Source organism: Portunus trituberculatus, chromosome 46, assembly GCF_017591435.1.
Source record: "Portunus trituberculatus isolate SZX2019 chromosome 46, ASM1759143v1, whole genome shotgun sequence".
Classification (NCBI taxonomy): domain Eukaryota; kingdom Metazoa; phylum Arthropoda; class Malacostraca; order Decapoda; family Portunidae; genus Portunus; species Portunus trituberculatus.
In genome coordinates, this window is record NC_059300.1 from 2365392 (window position 1) to 2387447 (window position 22056).

A 22056-nucleotide genomic window follows, 5' to 3' on the forward strand; every position below is an offset into this window, starting at 1 on the left:
CCATGGACACACACTTCTGCTACACAGTGATGCAAAAAGAATTTTCGAAGAAAAAGTGCCAGACCACCATGCTGCAGTTTTTCAAGAAAAGCCCAGTAGAAGATGTAGTACCAGAAGAGGATGTGGACGATCCCATGGAAGCGGTGGAAGCAGAGGAAGCACAGGTGGATGATGACGTCCTTGACTAGGAGGTGGACAGCGACAGCGAGTGCTTGTGAGGGGTGAAGACATTGGCATCCTGCATTTATTTTTTTACTAGTGTTTACTTTTATACTGTGGGGTTATTTTTGATAAGTGGATTTTTGATAAAGTGGAAAAGCTCAGAGGAAGATGATGACTGACTGTGAGTGTGTGAGTGGTGAAGGCAGTGACACAGTGAGTGTTGTGTTTACGTATTCTTTGTTTTGTTGTTTCTCTTATTATTTCTTGCTTTTCCCTTTACTTTAAATACATTTCTAGTATTTAGAATGGTAAATAATAAAAACATGTTAATTTAGTCAAATAAATAGAGTATTTTGTACAAATTTTTTTGGACCACATCCCGCATCCCCTCTATTATCTATTGTTTCTTATGACAATTACAAGTTTGTTTTATGCGAATTTTGATATATGCGATGCCTCTTGAAACGCATCTATCGCGTAAATTGAGTTACCTGTACTGTACAGTTTGGTTAGGTAATCATGTTTACTTTGTGATTTTTACATTACCCAATCCCCTCAGGAACATATTTCTCACATAAATTAAGAAATACCTGTAGTTTTATTTCATGATTTGCATTTTTTTTTCTTTTTTGTTAATCAATTCTTCCATTCCACCTCAATCTCACAATATTTGTTAATCAATACTTCCATTCCACCTCAATCTCACAATAATTATTCCACTTATGACAAAATTTTCATAATCATCTTAACAGTACAATTCCATAACAAGAGCAATACAACCAACTAGGATCTGCTACTTTTCATCTATTTTACTGTTCAGGTAACCATACAAATATGTCAGTAGGATTAACAGAACAAGGAGTCACCAGATTTTCTTCAAGTTAGATTGGCACTTCCAGTTTAAAAAGATTGAAATTACATGTTTCCCCACTAAACTACATTAGAGAGAGATTATTTCCAGCACTGAATCATACATGACTAGTTCCATATCACAATCTTGAATTTTGTTTACATAAAAAAAGATGCTGATATTACAAGCCTATTCAACTTTCTGATATACAAATTACTTAGTATAGTACATTTTGCTCATCACTAATTTAACACCATCAGGATTTGAATGGTGCTGGATTAGTGATTTTACTGAATTAAAGAGAAGTGAGGTTAGAATACACCTAACACAACAGTTAACCAACTCATCCTACCAACAGAATACTCCATAAATTAGTAAAAGTTAATTAATAAGTGGGGCTGTACTTTCTCTGCTGATACTAATACTGCCTTTCTGGGATACCAATACTACCAGCACACCTGGTACTGTTATCAAAGACACTGAAATTTTTTTCTGTCTTTCTGTCATAAACTGTTAAAGAGACAGGGCTGTATAATTCACACAAGCTTCACAAAGACATACAAATCTTCTTTTTTCATAAAATTTACCATATCTTTTATGGATATAGTATAATGTCTGCACTTTAAACAAGAAGCATTTTTTTTACTCATTGGAGCCATTGCTGATGCTAAAACTGAGCAGATTTATTGATAAATGGAGAAAAAATATGTTGGAATGGCTTTCCTGTGTTTGAAAGAGATGCCAGCTATTAATGCAGCAAGTGGCTTCTAGTGACCTGTTTTGCTTTAGAGCATTTTTTAGGTCATTCACTCCTTGTTTTTGTTATTCTTGTCCTTCTGTTTTTCAATTTCAATGCTTCCTCAATCCTTTTCTCCCAAGTCAGTGTTGAAAACTTTTCAACAAATGAGAGCAACAGCAGGTTGGTGCATGACCTGGGAAATTTGAAGTTATGCTAGTCAAAATTAGTGCAGGATTAGTGACAGAACTAAATTCATGATTGTCAACCTGTATATCATTATGAAAAGGCCAGTCCTACAGAACTGTGAGAATAAAAGTACGGGAACATAAAAACAAATTATCGTTAACATACATAAGTTGGTGTACACCACATTGGCTTGATATTACACTGAAAATTAGTGATCATCAAAGCCAGGCATAGGGAAGCTTAAAGCAAACTTGTTAACTTTTGCTTGCATAGCTTCGATTTTGGCCCTAATGTCTGGATCATTTTCAGCATATGCTTTGAAGTCAGCAAGTTTCTTCCCAGATTTTGCCTTGACTTCCAAGGCAATGGAGCAAGCTTCATCTAGTAGTTCCACCACATACTCAAAGTCTTTGTTCTTTAAGTTTCGAGATGTAAGAGCTGGAGTTCCTGCCAAATAATTAAGGTAAATAAGTACAATTATCAATATTTGCTGAATACTTAATACTATTTAAAACGTACTAGAGCATTATGGATTTCTTTTATGAACAATGACCCTCTTTTTAAAGAAAACTTTATCAATAACAGACCTACAGGATCCCCCTATGTATGGGGTAAAGCTTCAACACACAGCTTGTCTTAGAAGAATACTTCCTTGTTGTAAAATGCAAACAGCTATTTTTCATTGTAGGTCTCACTATGCCTATCAAACGACATGCTTTTGCAGCATTTGGGAATGAATTGGACAATTAATGGATTGGTGGGCAGGCCACCGATTGAAGTGGCTGCAGCCAAATTCTTACTGTGGTCTATCTCTTGTGCTTCCAATGTTAAAGTTTATTTCATAAGAGGTAGACACCACTATTACACACGCCAGCAGCACGAGGAAAAGGATACATATGATTTTAATTTGTTTCTCATTGTGTGATAGTTCCTACTTATACAGTTGAACCTTGCAGCTACAGATTAATTCAGGATAGGTTGTCTGTTGATGTGAAGTGTTTTACTGCAGGGGAATTTGCATCTACAGACTAATTGGGGGATAGGTTGTCTGTTGACGTGAAATGTTTTACTGCAGGGAAGTTAACATAACAGAAATACATACAAGGAAAAACCTCACTAAGCTATATAAATAACAAGTACGGTATTCAGTTCTCAGCAACACAGCTTTCAGCATCCCTACAGGAGTTACCGATACAAAGGCCTGATCCAAGAAATCCTGAGTCATCTGTAGCATCAAGATCAAGATCATCCTACGCTGTTCAGTTAGGAGGAGGCATGAGAGTGAGGAGGCTGAAAGTGAGTACCAGAATGCATGGACAACATATGTGCATCAGCAAAGAGTGACGAAGCGGGAGATAATGAATGCTAAAGCTAGGTGTGAGAGAAAGGTGATTCAGTCCCTGAGAGAGAAAGGTGTGGAAGGTGGCCGAGAATGGTACAGGTTCCTGAGGGGTGAGGGGATGCCTGACAGTGAGAATGTGGAGAGCCTGAGGTGAATGGGGCACTGGTGACAGACAAAGAAGATATGAGAAGGGTGATTAAAGAGTTTTGGGAAGAGATTGGAGGTGTAGGTGAGGTATTTGGTGTGAGAGAAGGATGTGTGACACTGGAAAGGAAGGATGCGGATGAAATGAATGAGAGAATCAGCAGGGAGGAGGTGGAGAAATGTGTGAGAGGGCAGAAAAATGGGAAGGCAGCAGGGCCAGATGAGATACCATATGAAATGTACAGAAATGGAGGGAAAGTTGTGATTGATAGGATGACTGAGTTATTTAACCAGGTGTGGGAAGAGGAGAGAGTGCCAAGAATGTGGAATGAATGCAGGGTGACTCTGTTGCATAAGGGAGGATATAAGAGGAAGAATGAGTTGAAGAGCTACAGACCAATAGCATTATTAAATACAGTTGGGAAAGTCTTTAGTGCAGTGCTGAATGAGAGATTGTGCAAATGGATTGAAAGAGCTGGAGTGTTAGGTGAAGAACAGAATGGCTTCCGGGTGGGCAGGAGAGCAGAAGATAACTTGTTTGTGGTGAATGAAATGATTGAGAGAAAGAAGAAGGATGGTAGTAAATTATACTTAGGTTCTCTAGACATAGAGAAGGCATATGATAAGAGTAAATAGAGAAATGCTTGCTAGAGTCCTAGAAAAGATTGGGTTGAGTGCAAAGATAGTTAACATAGTGCGAAGTATGTATGTGGATACAAGGGCGAAATACAGACTAGGAGATGTAGTGACAGACTGGGTGAAGAGTGAGAGAGGAGTTAGGCAGGGTTGTATACTGTCATCAACCCTTTTTAGCTTATACACAGAGGAACTGGCTGCCAGAATGAGAAGAATGAATGCAGGAGTGAATGTGGGGAATGATAAGATATGTGTGCTCTTGTATGCAGATGACATTGTAATTATGAGTGAATCAGCAGATGAGTTTCAAAGCTTGTTGAATGCTGTAGATGGGTATGGGAGAGACTTTGGGGTAAGTTTTAGTAGTGAGAAGAGCAAGGTGATGATTGTGAATAGGTCAGAGGATGAAAGAGGGTCAGTGTGGAGACTGGGAGAGAATGAGGTGCAACAGACTGATGAATACAAGTATCTGGGGATGTGGATGAGTTCAAATGGCTGTGTGAAGGCAAAGAATGAAAAGATAAGCATGGTAAACCAGTGGGTAGGTCGACTAGGAAGTGCAGCAAGGATGAGAGCAAGTAAATATGATGTGCTGCGAGAAGTTTGGAAGAGCGTGGCTGTTCCAAGCATTATGTATGGTATGGATGTGATTGTGTGGAATGAAAATGAACTAGAGAAGTTAGAAGTAGGACAGAATAGAGTAGCAAGAATGGCACTAAATGCACCAAGATATGCAGCGATAGAAGCTCTGAGGGGAGACAGGGGCTGGAGTACTTTTTAAGAGAGAGACACGTAAAGGCAATGTTGAAGTACAAGGCTAGATTAGAGGCGAATGGATGATGCAAGACTAGTGAGAAAGGTGTTTCTATGGAATGTTAGGAGTAGCAGGTGGGGAAAGAAGTGTGTCAAGATGGCAGTAAAGAGTGACTTGGAAACTAGTTGGGCTTATCAGCAGATTGAGGGGAGGCATGTTAAGAGTAAATGGAGAATGGTTATTAGAAATGGGGAAGGCAGAGAGTGGGATGTAAGAAAGTGGAAGAGTGAGATTGACAGAGTAGTGAAACATGTGGGATTGAGTGAATGGAAGAATAAGATGGAACAAAAGAGTACTTTGGAGTGGTACAGAGAGAAAGAGGCCCTAATGTATGAAAAGTGGTACAAGGGAAGCCTGGGTAGTGACCTTCTCTTCCGAGTGAGGGCACAGTGTATGGATGTGAATGCAAGGAATTACAGATGGTCTGAGTCCTGCAGCAAGGTGTGCCAGATGTGTGACATGGGAGAGGATGAGACGGTGGAACATGTGGTGCTGGAGTGTGTGAAGTATGCCAGAGACAGGAATGAAATGATGCAAGTGGTGCTGAGGAAATTGGGGAATGCCAGAGTGGAGATGACAGGAAGGGAATGGATGGTGTTGCTGCTGGGACTGTGTGGAGACGCGAATGGCAGGATGATTGAAGCTGTGAAGGAATTCCTGGAGAAAATGTAGCATGCTAGATATGTGAATCAATAAGGTTAATTATGGTGATTGCTTTCTGTTTGCCCTCTTTTCTTTTCCCAATAGGAGTTGCCGTTACAAAGGCCTGACTCAGTAGCAGTCCCGAGTCACCTGTAACGTCAATATCAAGATCAGGTTAGGGATGCCAGGAGAGAGAGAGAGAGAGAGAGAGAGAGAGAGAGAGAGAGAGAGAGAGAGAGAGAGAGAGAGAGAGAGAGAGAGAGAGAGAGAGAGAGAGAGAGAGAGAGAGAGAGAGAGAGAGAGAGAGAGAGAGAGAGAGAGAGAGAGAGAGAGAGAGAGAGAGAGAGAGAGAGAGAGACTGAATAGGGTGTGTAGGCAGTTGAGGAAGAGGAGGCATGAGAGTGAAGAGGCAGAAAGTGATTACAAGAATGCATGGACAGCATATATAAGAGGCACCAGTGAGTGACAAAGTAGAATATAACGAATGCCAAGGGTAGGTGTGAGAGAAGCATGATTCAGTCCCTCAGAAAAAAAGGTGTGGCAGGTGGTAAAAAAAATGGCATAGATTCCCAAGGGGTGAGGGGATGCCTGAATGTGACAATAAGGTGAATGGGACAGTGATGACAGGTAAGGAATAAATGAGAAGGGTGATCAAAGAGTTCTAGGGAGAGATTGGAGGTGTAGATGAGGTATTTCATGTGAGAGAGGGGTGTATGACATTGGAGAGGAAGGATGTGGATGAGCTGAATGAATCAGCAGAGAGGAAGTGGAAGAAATGTGTGAAAAGGGAAAAGAATGGTAAGGTAGCAAGGCCAGATGATATACCATACGAGATGCACAAAAAGGGAGAAGTTGTGATCGATGGAATAACTGAGTTTTATAACCAGCTGTGAGAGGGAGAGAGAGTTCCAAGAATTTGGAATGAATGTAGGGTGACTCTGTTGCATCAGGGAGGATACAAGAGTAAGAATGAGTCAAAAAACTACAGGCCAATTGTGTTAGTAAATACTAAATACAGTAGGTAAAGTATTCAGTGCAGTGTTGAATGAGGGACTGAATGAAATGAAGTGTTGGATGAAGAACAAAATGATTTCTTTGTGGATAGGAGAGCTGAAAATAACATGATTGTGGTGAATGAATTGATTCAGAGGAAAAGGAAGGATGGTAGTAAATTATACCTGGGTTTTCTGGATATAAAGAAAGCATATGACAGGGTGAATAGAAGAATGTTAGGCAGAACCTCAGAAAAGATTGGACACTGCATGCAAAGATAGTTAGCATAGTGCAAAGAATGTATGTGGACACAAGAGCTAGATACAAACTTGGGATATAGAAACAGACTGGGTAAAGAGTGAGAGAAGTTAGGCAAAGATGTATTTTGTCACCAACCCACTTAAGTTTATATACAGGGGAATTGTCTACCAGAATGAGAAGGATGAATGCAGGAGTAAGGATGGGGAATGATAGGATATGTGTACTCTTGTATGCAGATGATGTGGTATTTCAGTGAATCAGCAGATGAGCTCCGGAGTTTGTTGGATGTTGTAGATGGGTATGGAGAATATTTTGGAATGAGATTCAGCAGTCAGAAAAGCAAGGTAATGGTTGTGAATAGGTCAGATGATGGGAGAAACTTGGTGTGAAGACTGGAAAAGAATGAGTTGCAACAAACTTAGGAATACAAGTTTCCCTCACTACTCGATGCCTCATTATTCAATATTCAAATTTTCCGATCGTTATGAATTACGTCCACCCACTTGTTTTCTGTTGTTCGCTCGTGTATCCAATTTTCAATTAATCATCCGAATGTAAACAAACGCACTGCATTCACCTATGCCGCAGCCAGTACCCATCGAAACTCATTCCTGCTAGATGTAGGAATAATTAGTGAACAGGACTGTTTGTATTTTGTTTGTCTTCTACAGGAGTTGCTGATCAAAAGATCTGGCTCTAGAGCAATCCCGAGCCACCTGTAGCATCAAGATCAAGATCAGTTGTGTTCAGTCACCAGTGTTTGTTTTGCTAAAATTCATGTTCATTGTTGGATATTATGAGTGATACAAGCATGATGTTTCCCAAGCAGGCTACAACACCTATTGCTGGTGAACTGAAGGACAAAAGACCAAGGAAAAGCTTATCTTTAGAACAAAAGCTTGAAATTCTTAAGCAGCATGAGGGAGCTGAAGGAGCCAGTTTCATTGTCAGAACCCTGCAGTTGTCCCAATCCACTGTCTCCACCATCATCAAACAAGCAGCAAGTGTGAAGAAAGCAGGTGAGACAGCTTCTACATTAATGGCAAAGATGGTAACGAGGAAGAGGGAGCCAACAATGGAGAAAATGGAAACTCTCAAGGCTGTAGATTGATGACCAGACTTGCTGCCAAGTGGCACCTGCTAACTTAACTGAAGCTCATTTTTTTTTATCTTGCCAGTAGATATAAGCCTCAAGGGAGAAACCTTTATACAAAAAAAAGAAATAATGAGCCTACAATACTATCTCTCAATACAAGTTAGGCCACAGTTACTCTTCCCATTAAATGAAATCCTACTGAACCTTAAATTCACTACTCGATCATTCATTATCCAATCTAGTTTACAGGAACATAACCCAATCGTAAAACAAAACCTGGACATGTATCTGGGGATGTGGATGAGTCCGAATGGCTGTGTGAAAGCGAAGAATGAAAAGATGAGCTTGGTGAGCTGGTGGATATGCTGACTAGAAAGAGCAGCAAAGATGAGAGTCAGCAAGTATGATGTGCTGTGAGAAATTTGGAAGAGTGTGGCCATTCTGAGCATCATGTATGTCGTAACCTCATGCAGCAGCAGAAACAAGAAATGAAGAAATGAAGAAACGCATCTATGTAAGAGTAACATTATAGTAACTGGATGTTGTTGTACTTGATATTGACCCAACCATAAACTTGAGCAAGTGGGATCAGGAAACAGCAGAACAGGAAGTCGAACAATTTACACAGGCTAGAAGAAGTTTCAAGTGTTAGTTTGATATTTGGATGCATAAGTTGTAAAGTTGGCACTTGTGAATTCGTAGAAGTTTTGGTTGTATGTTGGTTAATATTGATGAAGAATTTGCGGAGATAAGCCGGAACATTTTTGAGAAGATTCATTGAACTTGTGTGGCATTATTAGAGGATTTTTTGAGAAGTGGTGTACTTAATTTGTCAAATCAAAATCAGAAAATGCAACATACTATGACATTAACTACAGTTACAGGAACTAACATATATGGTATGGATGTGATTGCACAGAATGAAAATGAACTAGATAAGTTAGAAGTAGAGCAGAATAGAGTAGCAAGAATGGCACTTAATGCATGAGGTATACAGTGATAAGAGGCATTGAGGGGAGACATGGGATGGAGTACCTTCAGAGAGAGGTATAAAAAGGCAACATTGAGATTCAAGGCTAGGTTAGAGTAAATGAATGATGCAAGAATAGTTAGGAAGGTATTTCTGTGGATTGTTAGGAATAGCAGGTGGGGGAAGAAGTGTGTCAGGATGGTAGTGAAGAGTGGTCTGGAAATTAGTTGGGCATTTCAGCAGGTTGAGGGGAGGCAGATTGAGAGTGACTGGAGCATGATTGTTAGAAGTGGAGAGGGCCTCTATAGAATGGGATGTAAGGAAGTAGAAGAGCGAGATAGACAAAATGGTGAAGTTTATGGGACTCAGTGAATGGAGGAATAAGATGGAACAGAGGAGTACTACAGAGTGATATAGAAGGAAAGAGGCCCTAATTTATGAAAAGTAATATGATGGCAACATGGGGGCTGATCTTCTCTTTCAAACTAGAGCACAGTGTATGGATGTGATTGCAAGATGGTCTGAGTTCCGCAGCAAAGTGTGCCAGATGTGTCACATGAGAGAGGATGAGACGGTGGAGTATGTGATGCTGGAGAGTGTGAAGTATGCCAGAGACAGGAATGAGATGATACAAGTGGTGCTGAGAAAATTGGGGAATGCCAGGTTGGAGAAGACAGGAAGGGAATGGATGGTGTTGTTTTTTTCACGGTAAGGCCTATAGCGCCTGTAGGCATCCTTGAAGAGTGTATGGGAAGCGCTGTTCAGTTTCTGCCCATTAGTGGCGCAGGCAATTTTATTTATAGTGGTACCCATATTAGGGCCCATAGCACCCCCGAAGCTCATCTTGGGTGTAACCACCTAGAACCTGGGTATCATGGTGACATGCAGGTAACTTTAAACCACTCGACAAATGGCAAAATGTTTAAGGCTGTATGTGGTGGGATTCGAACCTACACGTGGACGTCTGCCCGATCCCACACTTACCACCTTATCCACTACGCCACCGCCACCACTGGAACCATGTGAAAAGATGGGTGAAAGAATGACTGAGGCTGTGAAGGAGTTCCTGGAGAGAATCTCATGTGCTAGACTCAGGGATTAGTAGAGCAAAAGATAATGTCTGGTCTATATTTTTGCCCTTTTTTTTTCTTTTGTCTGCTACAGAAGCTGCTGATACTAAGGCCTGCTTCAGGAGAAATCCTAGGATACCTGTAGCATCAAGATCAAGATCAAGATCTTTCTTTATTCACACATCTGCAGCACTTTTATCCGTGTTGTGTAGTGTTATTTTCACTTTTTTGTGCTATTCTAAGACTTATTTAAACTCCCTATGATGTCACCCAAATGTCCTGAACCTTGTAAGCTTTCTGGCAGTGACTCCAAATGCTAGAGGAAGATGCTTACAATAACAGAGAAGGTGAAACTCCTTGATATGCTGAAGGAATGTTTAGAATAAGTTTAGGAGTGTAGAAAAGTTTATAAAAGTGTTTACGAGTACTACTACCTAACAGACAATTGCTGAACTACAAGACTCGGTTCGCATCACCCAGAATTTTTAAACATTTGTACTGGACATTATGGCTAATGGACTATGTATTCTGACCAACAGATTTTGTCCATTGCATCTGATATCCATTAATTCACCTTCCGTAGATATGAGGTTCGACTGCATATAGCTTACACCTATTCCCAAGAACTTCGCCTAAAGGGATGACAATGACAGGATTTTTAAAGCAGGACCTAATAAAAGATAAGCTGGAAAACAATGAGACAACTGTGACCTGAGCAAACGCAGACATTAAAGCTTTATGGCATGATAGCATGTTCAATGGTTCATTTGTGAGATTCTTCCATACCTTCAATAGTTAACTCCCATGATATTCTTTCTCATATGACTGTGTTATCTTAAAAAACTAAATTACTTTTCCCTAAGTCCTGGTGTCTTGACAGAAAGATCCATTTAATGATGCTCTGTACAATACAGTAAACCTCGTAAAGTCAGACCAATTGTGGAGAAGGCCAATCCAAGTTATCCAAAGGATATCTTTTTCACATTTAGCACACCTGTTAACCCAAACAGTTGAAATGACCTATCCAATACATTACATAAATAGGTATTTCATAAACAAATGCTCACACACACACAGCCTTGCCCTTTTCCTTTTTATGTAAGAGGGAAAAGCTGGCCAAGGGCAACACAAGAATTATGAAAAAAAAAAAAAAAAATGCCCACTGAGTTGACAGTTCCCTTGCAAGTCCAAAAGAGTAAACCAAAAGAGAGAGATAAATGTCTTGAAACCTCCCTCTTAAATAAAGTCATGTCATAGGAAGGTTGAGACATAGAAGCAGGCAGGGAGTTCCAGAGTTTACCAGAGAAAGGTATGAATGATTGGGAGTACTGGTTTAACTCTTGCATTACAGAGTTGGACAAAATAGGGGTGAGAGGAAAAGTATGCCTTGTGCATGCTTCTGACATCATTAGCGAACCTTTTCACTTCCCATTGTTAACCCATGCCTCTGTGGGCGATGACACAGAGTCGTCAGTAAAAAAATACTCAAAACTGCAAGTGATACACGTTATACGTTAGCAAATTAAAATATTCATAGAATATTCACAATGCATTACCAAGTACTCAAATTTTGACAGAATCATCCCTGAAGGCTGCCCGTGCTTTATGTAAGTGCATGCCCTCAGGAATGACTTGCCTCATGACTCACCATCCTTGCCTCCCATACCATTCTCACACCCCTCAGTCTATTGTATTTCATGGTAGTGGCAGTACCACATCAGTGCATTTCATATTAGCTGAAATACTGTACCACTGGATTTACCAAATAAAGGATATAATAAATGGTGACCGATACGGCAACATCATCAGCTGGTAATTAATTACCGCTCATCACAATGGGAGTTGAAAAGGCTTGGCTGATAGCAGGAAACTTTACATATGCAATAGGTACTTAGAACATATTTTTCTTTGGATTTGCACCACAAGATTCCATTTTCACAATAAAAACAATTAGCTCAAACCCTGCCGCAGTGGCAGTACATGTAATTAAAAACAGGGCTGTAGGGGACAGGTTAATTGATAACAATGTTTGTCTGTCAGACACTGTTCTACCATGTGGATGCATCTTTATAAAACAATGTGAGTGGAATCCCCTATAATATAATACAAAGAGTACTTCATACATGGGCAGATAAGACCCTTGTACAGTTAGCAGTTGGGAGGGGAGAGTGAGTAAAACTGGCATAGAAGATGTTTTAGCACGAGATGACAGACTGATGATATTCAATGTAGAAGAGTGGGACAATTGAGTGTCATTGAAGAAGAGGGGATAGTCTGGAAGGTTGTGTCGAGTTGAAAGATGGAGGGATGGAGATTTTAGGCATTGAAAACTACTAAATTTTCTCTGCCCCAATCAAAAATCATAGAAAGATCAGAAGTCAGGTGTTCTGTGGTGTCTCTGTGGAAACTGTTAACTTCCTGAAGGATTGGTCATCTCTGAAAAGATGTGGAAGGATATAGGGTGGTATCATCAGCGTAGAAGTGGATAGAGCAAGAAGTCTGGTTAAGATAATTAAGGAATAATGGAAAGAGAGTGGGTGACAAGATAGAACCCTGAGGAACACTACTGTTAATTTATTTAAGAGAAGAACAATGGCCGTCTGCCACAGTAGCACTAGAACAGTTGAAAAGGAAACTCGAGATAAAATTGTAGAGAGGATAGAAACTGTAGGAGGGTAGTTTTGATATCAAAACTTTGTGCCAGACTCTATCAAAAGTTTTAGATATGTCTAAGGCAACAGTTTCTCCAAAATCTCTAAAAGAGGATGACCAAGACTCAGTAAGAAAAGCCAGAAGATCAACACTAGAGTGGCCTTGACAGAAGCCATACAGGCATCATATAAAAGATGTGAAGTGGTAAATGTCTAAGAATCTTCTATTGAGGATAGATTCATAGATTTTAGACAAGCAAGAGATTAAAGCTAAAGGGCAGTAATTTGAAAGATTGGAAAGGTCACAACTTTTAGGAACAGGCTGAATGCAGGCAAATTTCCAGGAAGAAGGAAAAATAGAAGTCAATAGGAATAGTTGAAAGAGTTTGGCCAGGCAAGCACGGATGCAGTTTTTGAGAACAATAGCAAGGACCCCATCAGGTCCATAAGCATTCTGAGAGTTTAGGCCATCAAGGGCATGGATAACATCATTACAAAGAATTTTAATTGAAGTCATGAAATAGTCAGAGGGATGAGGAAAAGGAGAGATAAGTCCAGAAGCCATGTTAGAATTACAAAGGCAACAATATGGGCTACAGTGCTGAGAGAGACACTGCTACATGTTTGCTATGTAAGCTGTGTAAACAGTGATCTTGGCACCAGCAGTGCCATGGCACAAGCGCCTGTTTCAGGTCTCAAACAGGTTGGACAACTTCCCAAATGATTCAGATGATGTAAGTGCTACCAGGAATATTTTAACCTATATGGAAGCTGAGTGGCTTAACATTATTCAATCAAAACACAAAAAATATCTACTGATGCATTCAGGATAGAATGTAAAAAAAATTAAATAAAAAAAATCCTGGAAGTGCCCAACTTATTCAGTATATGACTTATTTGGGTCCAACATAAGCGGGGTTTACTGTATACAGTACTATTCCCAGTTCCACAATGCTTATCCCATAATTTTGTATACCAAAATCAACTAAACCAACCAGCTCAAGACAGCGTATGGTTGGAGTTAAAAGGCAGCATGAATCTTCCTCCCTTTAGTAAGTTAAATGCATGGCAAAGTGTATTTGTACTTCCTACACAGACAGAATTACATCTCAACCACACCATATACCACACAGCTTTTACCATAAAACATATCCCAAAGTCACAAAGAATACATACATACATAGAGGGAGATGGAGTAAATAGCAATTTCATCAAAGCCCTAACCTACAGTGATTAGATCTTGCTACAAAGGTATCATTTAACTTCACTAATATTGTACTATCACTCATCTTCTAAATCCAATTTCTGCACCATACACAAATGTAAATATATACTGACAATTTCATCTACAGTAGTTAGATATTACAAAAAAGGCAACACTTAACTTCACAAATATTTTACTGATTATTTCTTATATTTTTAATCAAATTTCTGTATCAATAAATACAGAGATATGCACAAACAGCAAAAACAACAAAAATAACAACAACAACAACTAACCTAGTCTGAGACCTCCAGGAACTAATGCACTTTTGTCTCCAGGAACTGAATTTTTGTTGACTGTAATGTAGCAGCTGTTACAGATGGTTTCTACTCTGGCACCATCTAAACCTTTTGGCCGAAGGTCTACTAGAACAAGGTGAGTGTCAGTTCCACCTGGAAACAGAAATCTCAGATGAGGCTATGGGAAACAACCTATTTCATTAATTACAACTCAAGAAGATTCTATTCAGAATCTGAAGCAGAAAAGAAAAAGAATTTTCAAGTATCTTTCCTACATATTCTCAAAGTATTTCAGTACCAATAAGTTACCATATTTGATAGCTCATAAGATGCATGAGCTCATAAGATGCACCTAGTTTTGGCAGACATTGAAATGTAAAAAAAAAAAGGTAAATGAGCAGATTTAAGCTCTGAGTATGAACTGAAGGATTTCACCTGACATTTGAAGATTCACATGTATTTAGATCATTATTGGATCCCAGTATTTTGTAGTAGACTACATACCAATCTTGTTGTGAGATGTTTGTGTAAACATATACCTGGCATATGGTACCAGCGCTGACTGTGAGAGACTACAGGCCTAATAATCATAATTTTTCTTTTTTTCATAATTTTTTTTTACATGTATGTAAGGTAAGAATGGTAGGTGCAATTTTAATTGTGTGAAAATGTTTCTTACCTCAAGAAGTAACACAGTAAAGAAAGCAGTGAGTCTTGCCCATGTAAAGATCAATTGTGTGTTTTGTTTTGGTTCATGTGATGTATAGAAATTCTTCCTGACTGGTGTCTTTCTATGTGAATTACTGTAAGTATGACCTATTAAATATTGTTACCTTTAAAGAAAGAGTTGTTTTATGGTGTAGTACCAATCATCACTTTGTTTGCATGTGTGAAGATGTCTAGGGTTTGATTTTATAGCCTCTGTTGCCATAGACTGACCACACAGTACTGAACCTTGACCTCATGGGATGCAGGCCCATTTCCAGAGACTTTTTTGGAGAAAAGATGTGTCTTATGAGTCATCAAATACAATAAATTATATTTTTTGGAGAAAAGGTTTATCTTATGAGCCATCAATAACAATAAATTATACAAACACATTCAACTTCCTCATATCTGATAACTAAAGTCGATTAAGTCATAGCTAACTTGATGTAATGACAGAGTTAGGAGCACCCATTGATAATCCTAGTGTCATCACACACTGTTAAGTGTGAGCTTTTGAGGACTTGGTAGATAGACAGAGTTGCAAATCAATAATATAATCTGCATAGAACCAACAATGCAATAACTACAATACACCTAACCCTCCGTTATCGTGCGAAATTGGTGCCTAAAAAAACCACGCGATAGCAGAAAACGCGATAATGGAAGTGAAGAATAAATAGGAAATAAATAAATTGGTGCCTCAACCCAAAATTTTTTCTAAAAAACCAGCTCTGAACAACAGAATACCATGTGCGAGACTGAGGAGTGGTGGTGGTGGCGGTGGTGATGGTGGTCAGCAGTGACCAGAACCAATCAGCTCCCTTATTCAAATCACGTGACGTGAATACACAGCGATGATTGGCTGATGGCTCCTCTTCCTCCTCATGGCCATCATCTTTCTCCCCCTCCACCTCTTCCTCCTCCTCCTTCTCCTCCCCCATTTAAACATTCGTCAGTGTGTGGTTGGGATATGGGTAGTACTACTACTTCTACTACTACAACAACTACTACTACTACTACTACTTCGGGTGAGCGATAACGACTTTCCAGATGCGCTGAAACTTAATTTTGCAGATTTTCATAAGTGCACGATAACGCGTAAACACGATAACAGAAGGGCGCGATAAAGTAGGGTTAGGTGTACTGTTAAGAGTGAGCTTTGAGGAGTTGGTGGATACATAGAGTTGCAAATCTGTAACATAATCTGCATACAACCAACAAGTTAAATCCAATACTATAAATCATCACAAAAGCTATTGACAGTCAAAGGAACTGGCATTATTTAAAGGTAACAGGAAAATAACAGTTGAGATAATGATAACCATTAAACAAACATTAAACAGATATTCCAATCTCAATACAGTTTCCTTATCACATATAACTCATTCTACAAAATTAGTGTCAGAGTATACAGTAATAACAGCAACCAATACTGATGTTTAATGGTATAATGAAAATGACTGAAAATGCAATTATTGAATCTTGCACTCTGTTACTAGATGGTTCCATGCCACCATATTCGTTCGTTTGTCTGTTTGTTTGTTTTTACAGATCTTTAAATATCAATGCATTAAAAAATTAAAAATAGAAATTTAGAAAAGTCACATACCTGAAACAAGTTTATAGCCACGTTTAAGCAAGGCCTCTGCCATGGTTTTGCAGTTACTTAAGACTTGTTCTTGATAAGCTCTGAACTCAGGTGTACTAGCCTGAAATGAATGGGAAAGAATTCTTTGAAATTATCATCAGTAGTACTCTTTGCATGTCTTGGGGGGGTGTTCCACTCACACCGTGTTATAAACAGAGGGTGGAATAAAAGCTCAACTACCCTCCTATGACTGACTGTCTTCAGCCTTTTTCTCACCCGGAATGTTGCATCTCTTGCTATCTTCTAATGTTAATCTCATGCTAACTTCTCTTCTGATCTTGCTAACTACATGCCTCCCCTCCTCCTGCGGCCTCGCTGCATGAGACTTTCTTCTTTTTCTCATCGTTATTCTGTCCAACTCTCTAATGCAAGAGTACTCTCATTCATACCTTTCTCTGGCAAACTTTGTATCTCATTTCCTGATTCTGTATTTCCATCTTATGACTTGACTTCTTTTAAGAGAGAGTTCCAAGACTTTTCTCTTTCTTCAGCTGACTCGGACCTGAAAGGGGACTGGCAATGAAGTGGGCCTTTTTCTTCATTTTTTGTTGCTGTTGGCCAGCTTTCCCACTTATATAAAAAGCCTCCCTTTTTTTAAATAAGAATAGTTAAGAAAGGATCCCTATTTCATAACATAGCACAAGAAAAATTACCATTATCAGGCATTTGTACAAACTCTTATCAGGCTTGAAATGTAATTACAGGTACATGGTTTCTTTCTGAAAACATTGAAGTCTTTCATAAAGAAAAATTCTTTCTTTATATTTTCATCTATTTACATTTGAAGGGTGAAGCACAAAATTTCTTACTTTCCTTGCCATCTTGTCAGACAAGCTCTAGTGCTTTAATTTTCACGTTGACTTTTCAACCACACACATGTGCATACAGTATACCAGTGTGAGTACCCTAGTGGGTGCCATAGCAAGCAGTGTTGTGTTGCTCCTTGCATACAAGCAAGCAGAGGGATTCCATCAGATCCACAAACCTTACATAGATTTAGGTTAGCGAGGGCATGGAAAACATCACTGCTAAGGATGTAATTCATTTGTATCTATGGAAAGATCTGTATATTTGATTATCTTACCTGCTGTAGAGCAATAGCTACACCAGCAATGGCATGGTTATGAGGTCCACCTTGCAGGCCAGGAAACAGAGCAAAGTTGATCCGATCCTCAAAGTCATACTTAATTGGCTTCCCAGTCTTCTTATCTGTGGACTTCACTCCTCGTCGGAAGAAAATCAAGCCTGATCTGAAGGACATTAATATAGAAGCATTTTCTAAGCAACCAATCATAGTAAAGTAAAACATATAACAATATAACATGGAGTAATACAAAGACCTTCTCTTTACTACTTTTTAACACTTACACTCTATTCTCTGTGTGATACAGAAGATAGATACCCTTCTATCTGGCATAATTTAGCCAAAAAATTATCTGGATAAGCAAGGTTCTTTCCCTATAAAGGACAAATAATTTGGTATGAAAGTGATCACCAAAGAATCAACACTAAATACACAAAAACCAAAGAACTGAATTTGTCTCACAACAAGTACTTGTGGTATGCTAACATAGTTTTGCTGTACCTGATACAATCTGTAATATTGACATTAGGGAATTACAGTAATCTAATCTGTCTTGATATATTTGGTTACAAAAGTTAAGAACAGTTAAAGCACTTAAGGAGAGAATCCAGATTGTCTACATCTGGCCAGGAATATAACCATATGATATTCCAACTGTGAGTGAAGTACACTAACACTTCTATTATGTAAGTGAACATTACCTGGGTCCTCGGAGGGTTTTGTGAGTAGTACTGGTAACAACATCACAATATTCAAATGGAGATGGGATCACATCTGCCGCAACTAGACCAGATATATGAGCCATGTCCGCATGCAAAACTGCTTTCACTTCATCACAGATCTGTTATGGCAATGAAATACATTTATAACATAAGAAATTAACACACTTTATTATATCTAAAATTTCCACATGAACTACACAAACCATTATTTAAAATATTACACAACCTACAAGTTTTCAATAAAAATACATACCTCTCTCATTTTTTTGTAGTCTATGAGTCTTGCATAAGCACTGGCACCAGCAATTATCATCCTAGGTCTAAAGAGGCGAGCATGTTCATGTAATTTGTCATAGTCAATTTCTCCAGTGATGGGGTTGAGCTTGTATGGCATGGATTCAAAGTATATTGAGGTCGCAGAAATCCTCTTGGTTTCAGTCATGAAGCCATGCGTCAAGCTAGAAACAACAATAACCATGAAAAGTAATAGATGTAACAATAGTTGTAGTAGAAGTAGAAACATCATTTATCTATTTTCATTTCTCATACATTACCAAACCCAATTGTCTCCAATGAACTTTGGATTTGAATCCAGGAATTCTTGGTTATGAGATAAGTAAACAGCTAAGCACACTAATAACAACAAACACAACAAAAAAGCTACATGGCTAACTAATATTAAGGCATAAGCTAAACATTTGGGCAGGAAAACCCGTCAGGGTGACATTACATAGTTTGGTACTTATTGTCATTAGAAAGGTGAACAATAATAATAAACAACACCATCATATGCTACAATTAAGCCATCACCTTCATAATCTTAACACAAGTCATATTGATATAGTACCAGAACTATAACTATGTGCAAGAATGATGTTTACAAAGTAAAAGAAATAGAGATTCTTCTGCCGTGGCCATCCGCTTCAAAGAGCTCCTGGAACATGTGAGGATATTACTACAAATTTCTATTTCCAAAGAAACAAGTAGTTCTTCTCATAAAAATCTCAAGAAAGCCACGGACAATGACTAAAATAGATATGTATTTTATCAACTCCACTAAAACAAAAATACAGGCACCTCCCTTTTAACACGTGTTCTGTTATCCCGATTTCGATCTTACACGACTTAAAATTTATTAATATATAGTCTGTTAACACGAAATGTTTGATGTTACGCGAGTTTGATTTTCCTGCCTAATCTGGTTGAATATCCCGCCGCCAGAGCACGGGAGAGGCGTTCTGACTGACTCCCGCGCTCCCACTCTCTATCTGTTGTCCTCGGTGTGAAGCTAGCCCTCACAGCGTAAATAAATACAAATATGGTAAGAATATGTTTTATTTGTGTTTCTGTAACCTTCAAATGTATTACTAGTGTGTTTGTTTAGGAATTTTAGTAAAAAAATTTGAAAATAGACAGACTTTCCCAAGGTCCAGGAACATAACCCCAACTATTACCATTATTTCTTATGGAGAAATTATGTTCTGTTACCACGATTTCTGTTAACACGACGTCTCCAGGAACATAACCCTCGTGTTAACGGGGAGGTGACTGTAAAGATATGACCTCATATTCCCATCAAGGAAGAAACATGGAACATCATGAAGTATTAACACACTCTAGATCACACACTCAGCTGTTTAAGGGATCAAATGATTCCAGACAACTTTGAGGATTTGTGAAAAAATGTAGTTGTAAGTAAATTGGCACACGTAGCTTTCTCAAGATGACATTTTATGAAATTTTGGTTTGTGAATTTTACTTACTGCCCCCCATCAGGTAAATCTAAGCCCATGATGCGATCATGAGGCTTAAGGAGACCTGTATATACTGCAAAGTTAGCAGGAGACCCAGAATATGGCTGCACATTCACCCCCCAGTCTTCTGCTTTAAGTTTGTATGTTGTTAAGGCCCGCTGCTGACACAGTCTCTCAATCTGAAAATCATTCAAAAAAACTTTTAATCTCTATGTGAGTAGCAACTGATTAATTCACCATCACACACTATTCCGCAAATGCTGATGATGATGTTGAGAACGAATTATAGATGACTCAATCTAAATCTTACACATCTCAGTAAGGACTTCATCATATGAATGACCACTACAGAAGTCGTCATATATTCCTGTCCTTGCATAATTTCCTTAATTACTTACGTGCTCTAACCTTCATGAGAGCAGATCATCAATGAAGGATAGCAAGAGGTTTGGATGACCTTCCAAAAACAATATTAATAAATAAATTAAATATTAATAAAGATAAATAAACAAATAAATACAAAAATTAATAAATAAATAAATAAAACACCTAACACTGTCAATGTATCAGTTGAAATAACATGCAATTTTCACATCTGATACATGAACTGTGTTACTACTGAGTTTGTACCTAACCCCAATATGGCATCATGCCTATTCACAATGATTAAAAAATTTGTGAAGTTTTTCACTAACACTAAAACCATTGTCATTCATCAAATTTCCCTTTGTTTAACTTGGCTTCATGCAATATCCTCTTCTACCTTGAAATAAAGTGCAAAACAAAAATTTCAAGTTTTGAATCATGAGGATATCTGGTGCAAATCACAAACAGAGCTTTAAACACTAAAAAAAATCCAATTTCTAGAGAGCTTTCCAATAACTGCAAAAGCATTGGGAGCAGTGTATCATTGTGGAAAGTGAGTTCTTTGAAGAGCAGCTAAATTCAAATAGGGAACATTATTTTTCATTGGTTTTGTCAACAATCTTTTTGACACTGCATACCTCATATTACAATTGTTGTTGGTACAAATTTTATAACATGTAATCCCTTTTTACTTAAATGCTTACCACTTTTCAATTCACCAATATATGCACCAGATCATAAAATGTTTTCCTCCATTGTATAGCACTTTCTAATGTCTCATATTCCATGCTCTCTTGTTTATAAAGGATTAAACTAAAATAAACTGACGAACCTCAATTTTTTCTTCACTCATCCTAATTTAAAATTATTCTGAAATTTTTATTCTTATGAATAATCAAAATCTGCTTCACATTTATATTTTTCAAACATCATTACCTTATTCATGATTATATTTACCTTCAAGTTACAAATACTGCAATATCATAGCAGTTTACTAGCATTGGGTAGTTTATTTCTAAGTATAAGTACAGTAAAGTCTAATCAACAGACTTATAGTTTAAATAAAACTATTTGAATTAAGATTTCACTGAACTACGTATTTTTTCTCAAAAGCAGACATATTTCTATTTCCAGTGAATTATGTAAATTACTATACATTGGAGGAGAGCAGTTCCTTTAATTTCTTTGATACCATTTTTAATCCTTATCTCTATAGTATAGCATATATATCTCCATAAGTAAATATTGATAGCAACAGTAGCTATGAGCTCTAAACAAAAAGTTCAGAATATTCACTAGGAAGGCTATGTTAGCTATATACAGGTAACCCCACGCTTAACGAAGGCTCACACAACGAAATTTCGCTACAACAAACGTTTCCTTTTACTACAATCTGTTTGTTTAACGAACACCAAACTCACTTTAACAAAATTTTATTCAAGTAATCTTTTCCAAGCCATATCACACAAGCCAACAGGCTTTTGAATACACCAGCGCCTCTCATGGACAACACGCACACCACTCGCTCCCTTACCCTTCCCTGCTCTCAGCTCAAAACAATAACAGTGTCCAGCACCAGCTCATCTTCCCTCGCTCAACAAGCCACCAAAACGCCCTGCAACCAGCATTGCTAAGAAGACTAGGAAGTCTCTTACTCTCAAAGTGAAGCTGGATATTATTCACTGACACGAGGCGAGAAAACTAATAGCATTGCT

The 22056-nt window shown here is 38.3% G+C and overlaps 1 protein-coding gene across 4 annotated transcripts in view; it reads right to left on the reverse strand.

Moving 5' to 3' along the window:
• Positions 1–741: 741 nt before the first annotated feature.
• The window catches only part of LOC123520228 (serine hydroxymethyltransferase, mitochondrial-like), a 47124-nt gene continuing 25809 nt past the window's right edge, over positions 742–22056 (reverse strand). For 3 of the 4 annotated variants that reach the window (XM_045282334.1, XM_045282335.1, XM_045282336.1), the window contains 7 exons: positions 19985–20154; positions 18475–18679; positions 18201–18340; positions 17500–17665; positions 16377–16476; positions 14057–14212; positions 742–2384 (listed from right to left, as the gene is read on the reverse strand). In XM_045282334.1, the coding sequence (XP_045138269.1) occupies positions 2146–2384; positions 14057–14212; positions 16377–16476; positions 17500–17665; positions 18201–18340; positions 18475–18679; positions 19985–20154 (1176 nt within the window). In that variant the 3' untranslated portion in view covers positions 742–2145. The remainder of the gene's footprint in view (positions 2385–14056; positions 14213–16376; positions 16477–17499; positions 17666–18200; positions 18341–18474; positions 18680–19984; positions 20155–22056) is intronic. The other variant, XM_045282337.1, reaches the window with a different exon arrangement.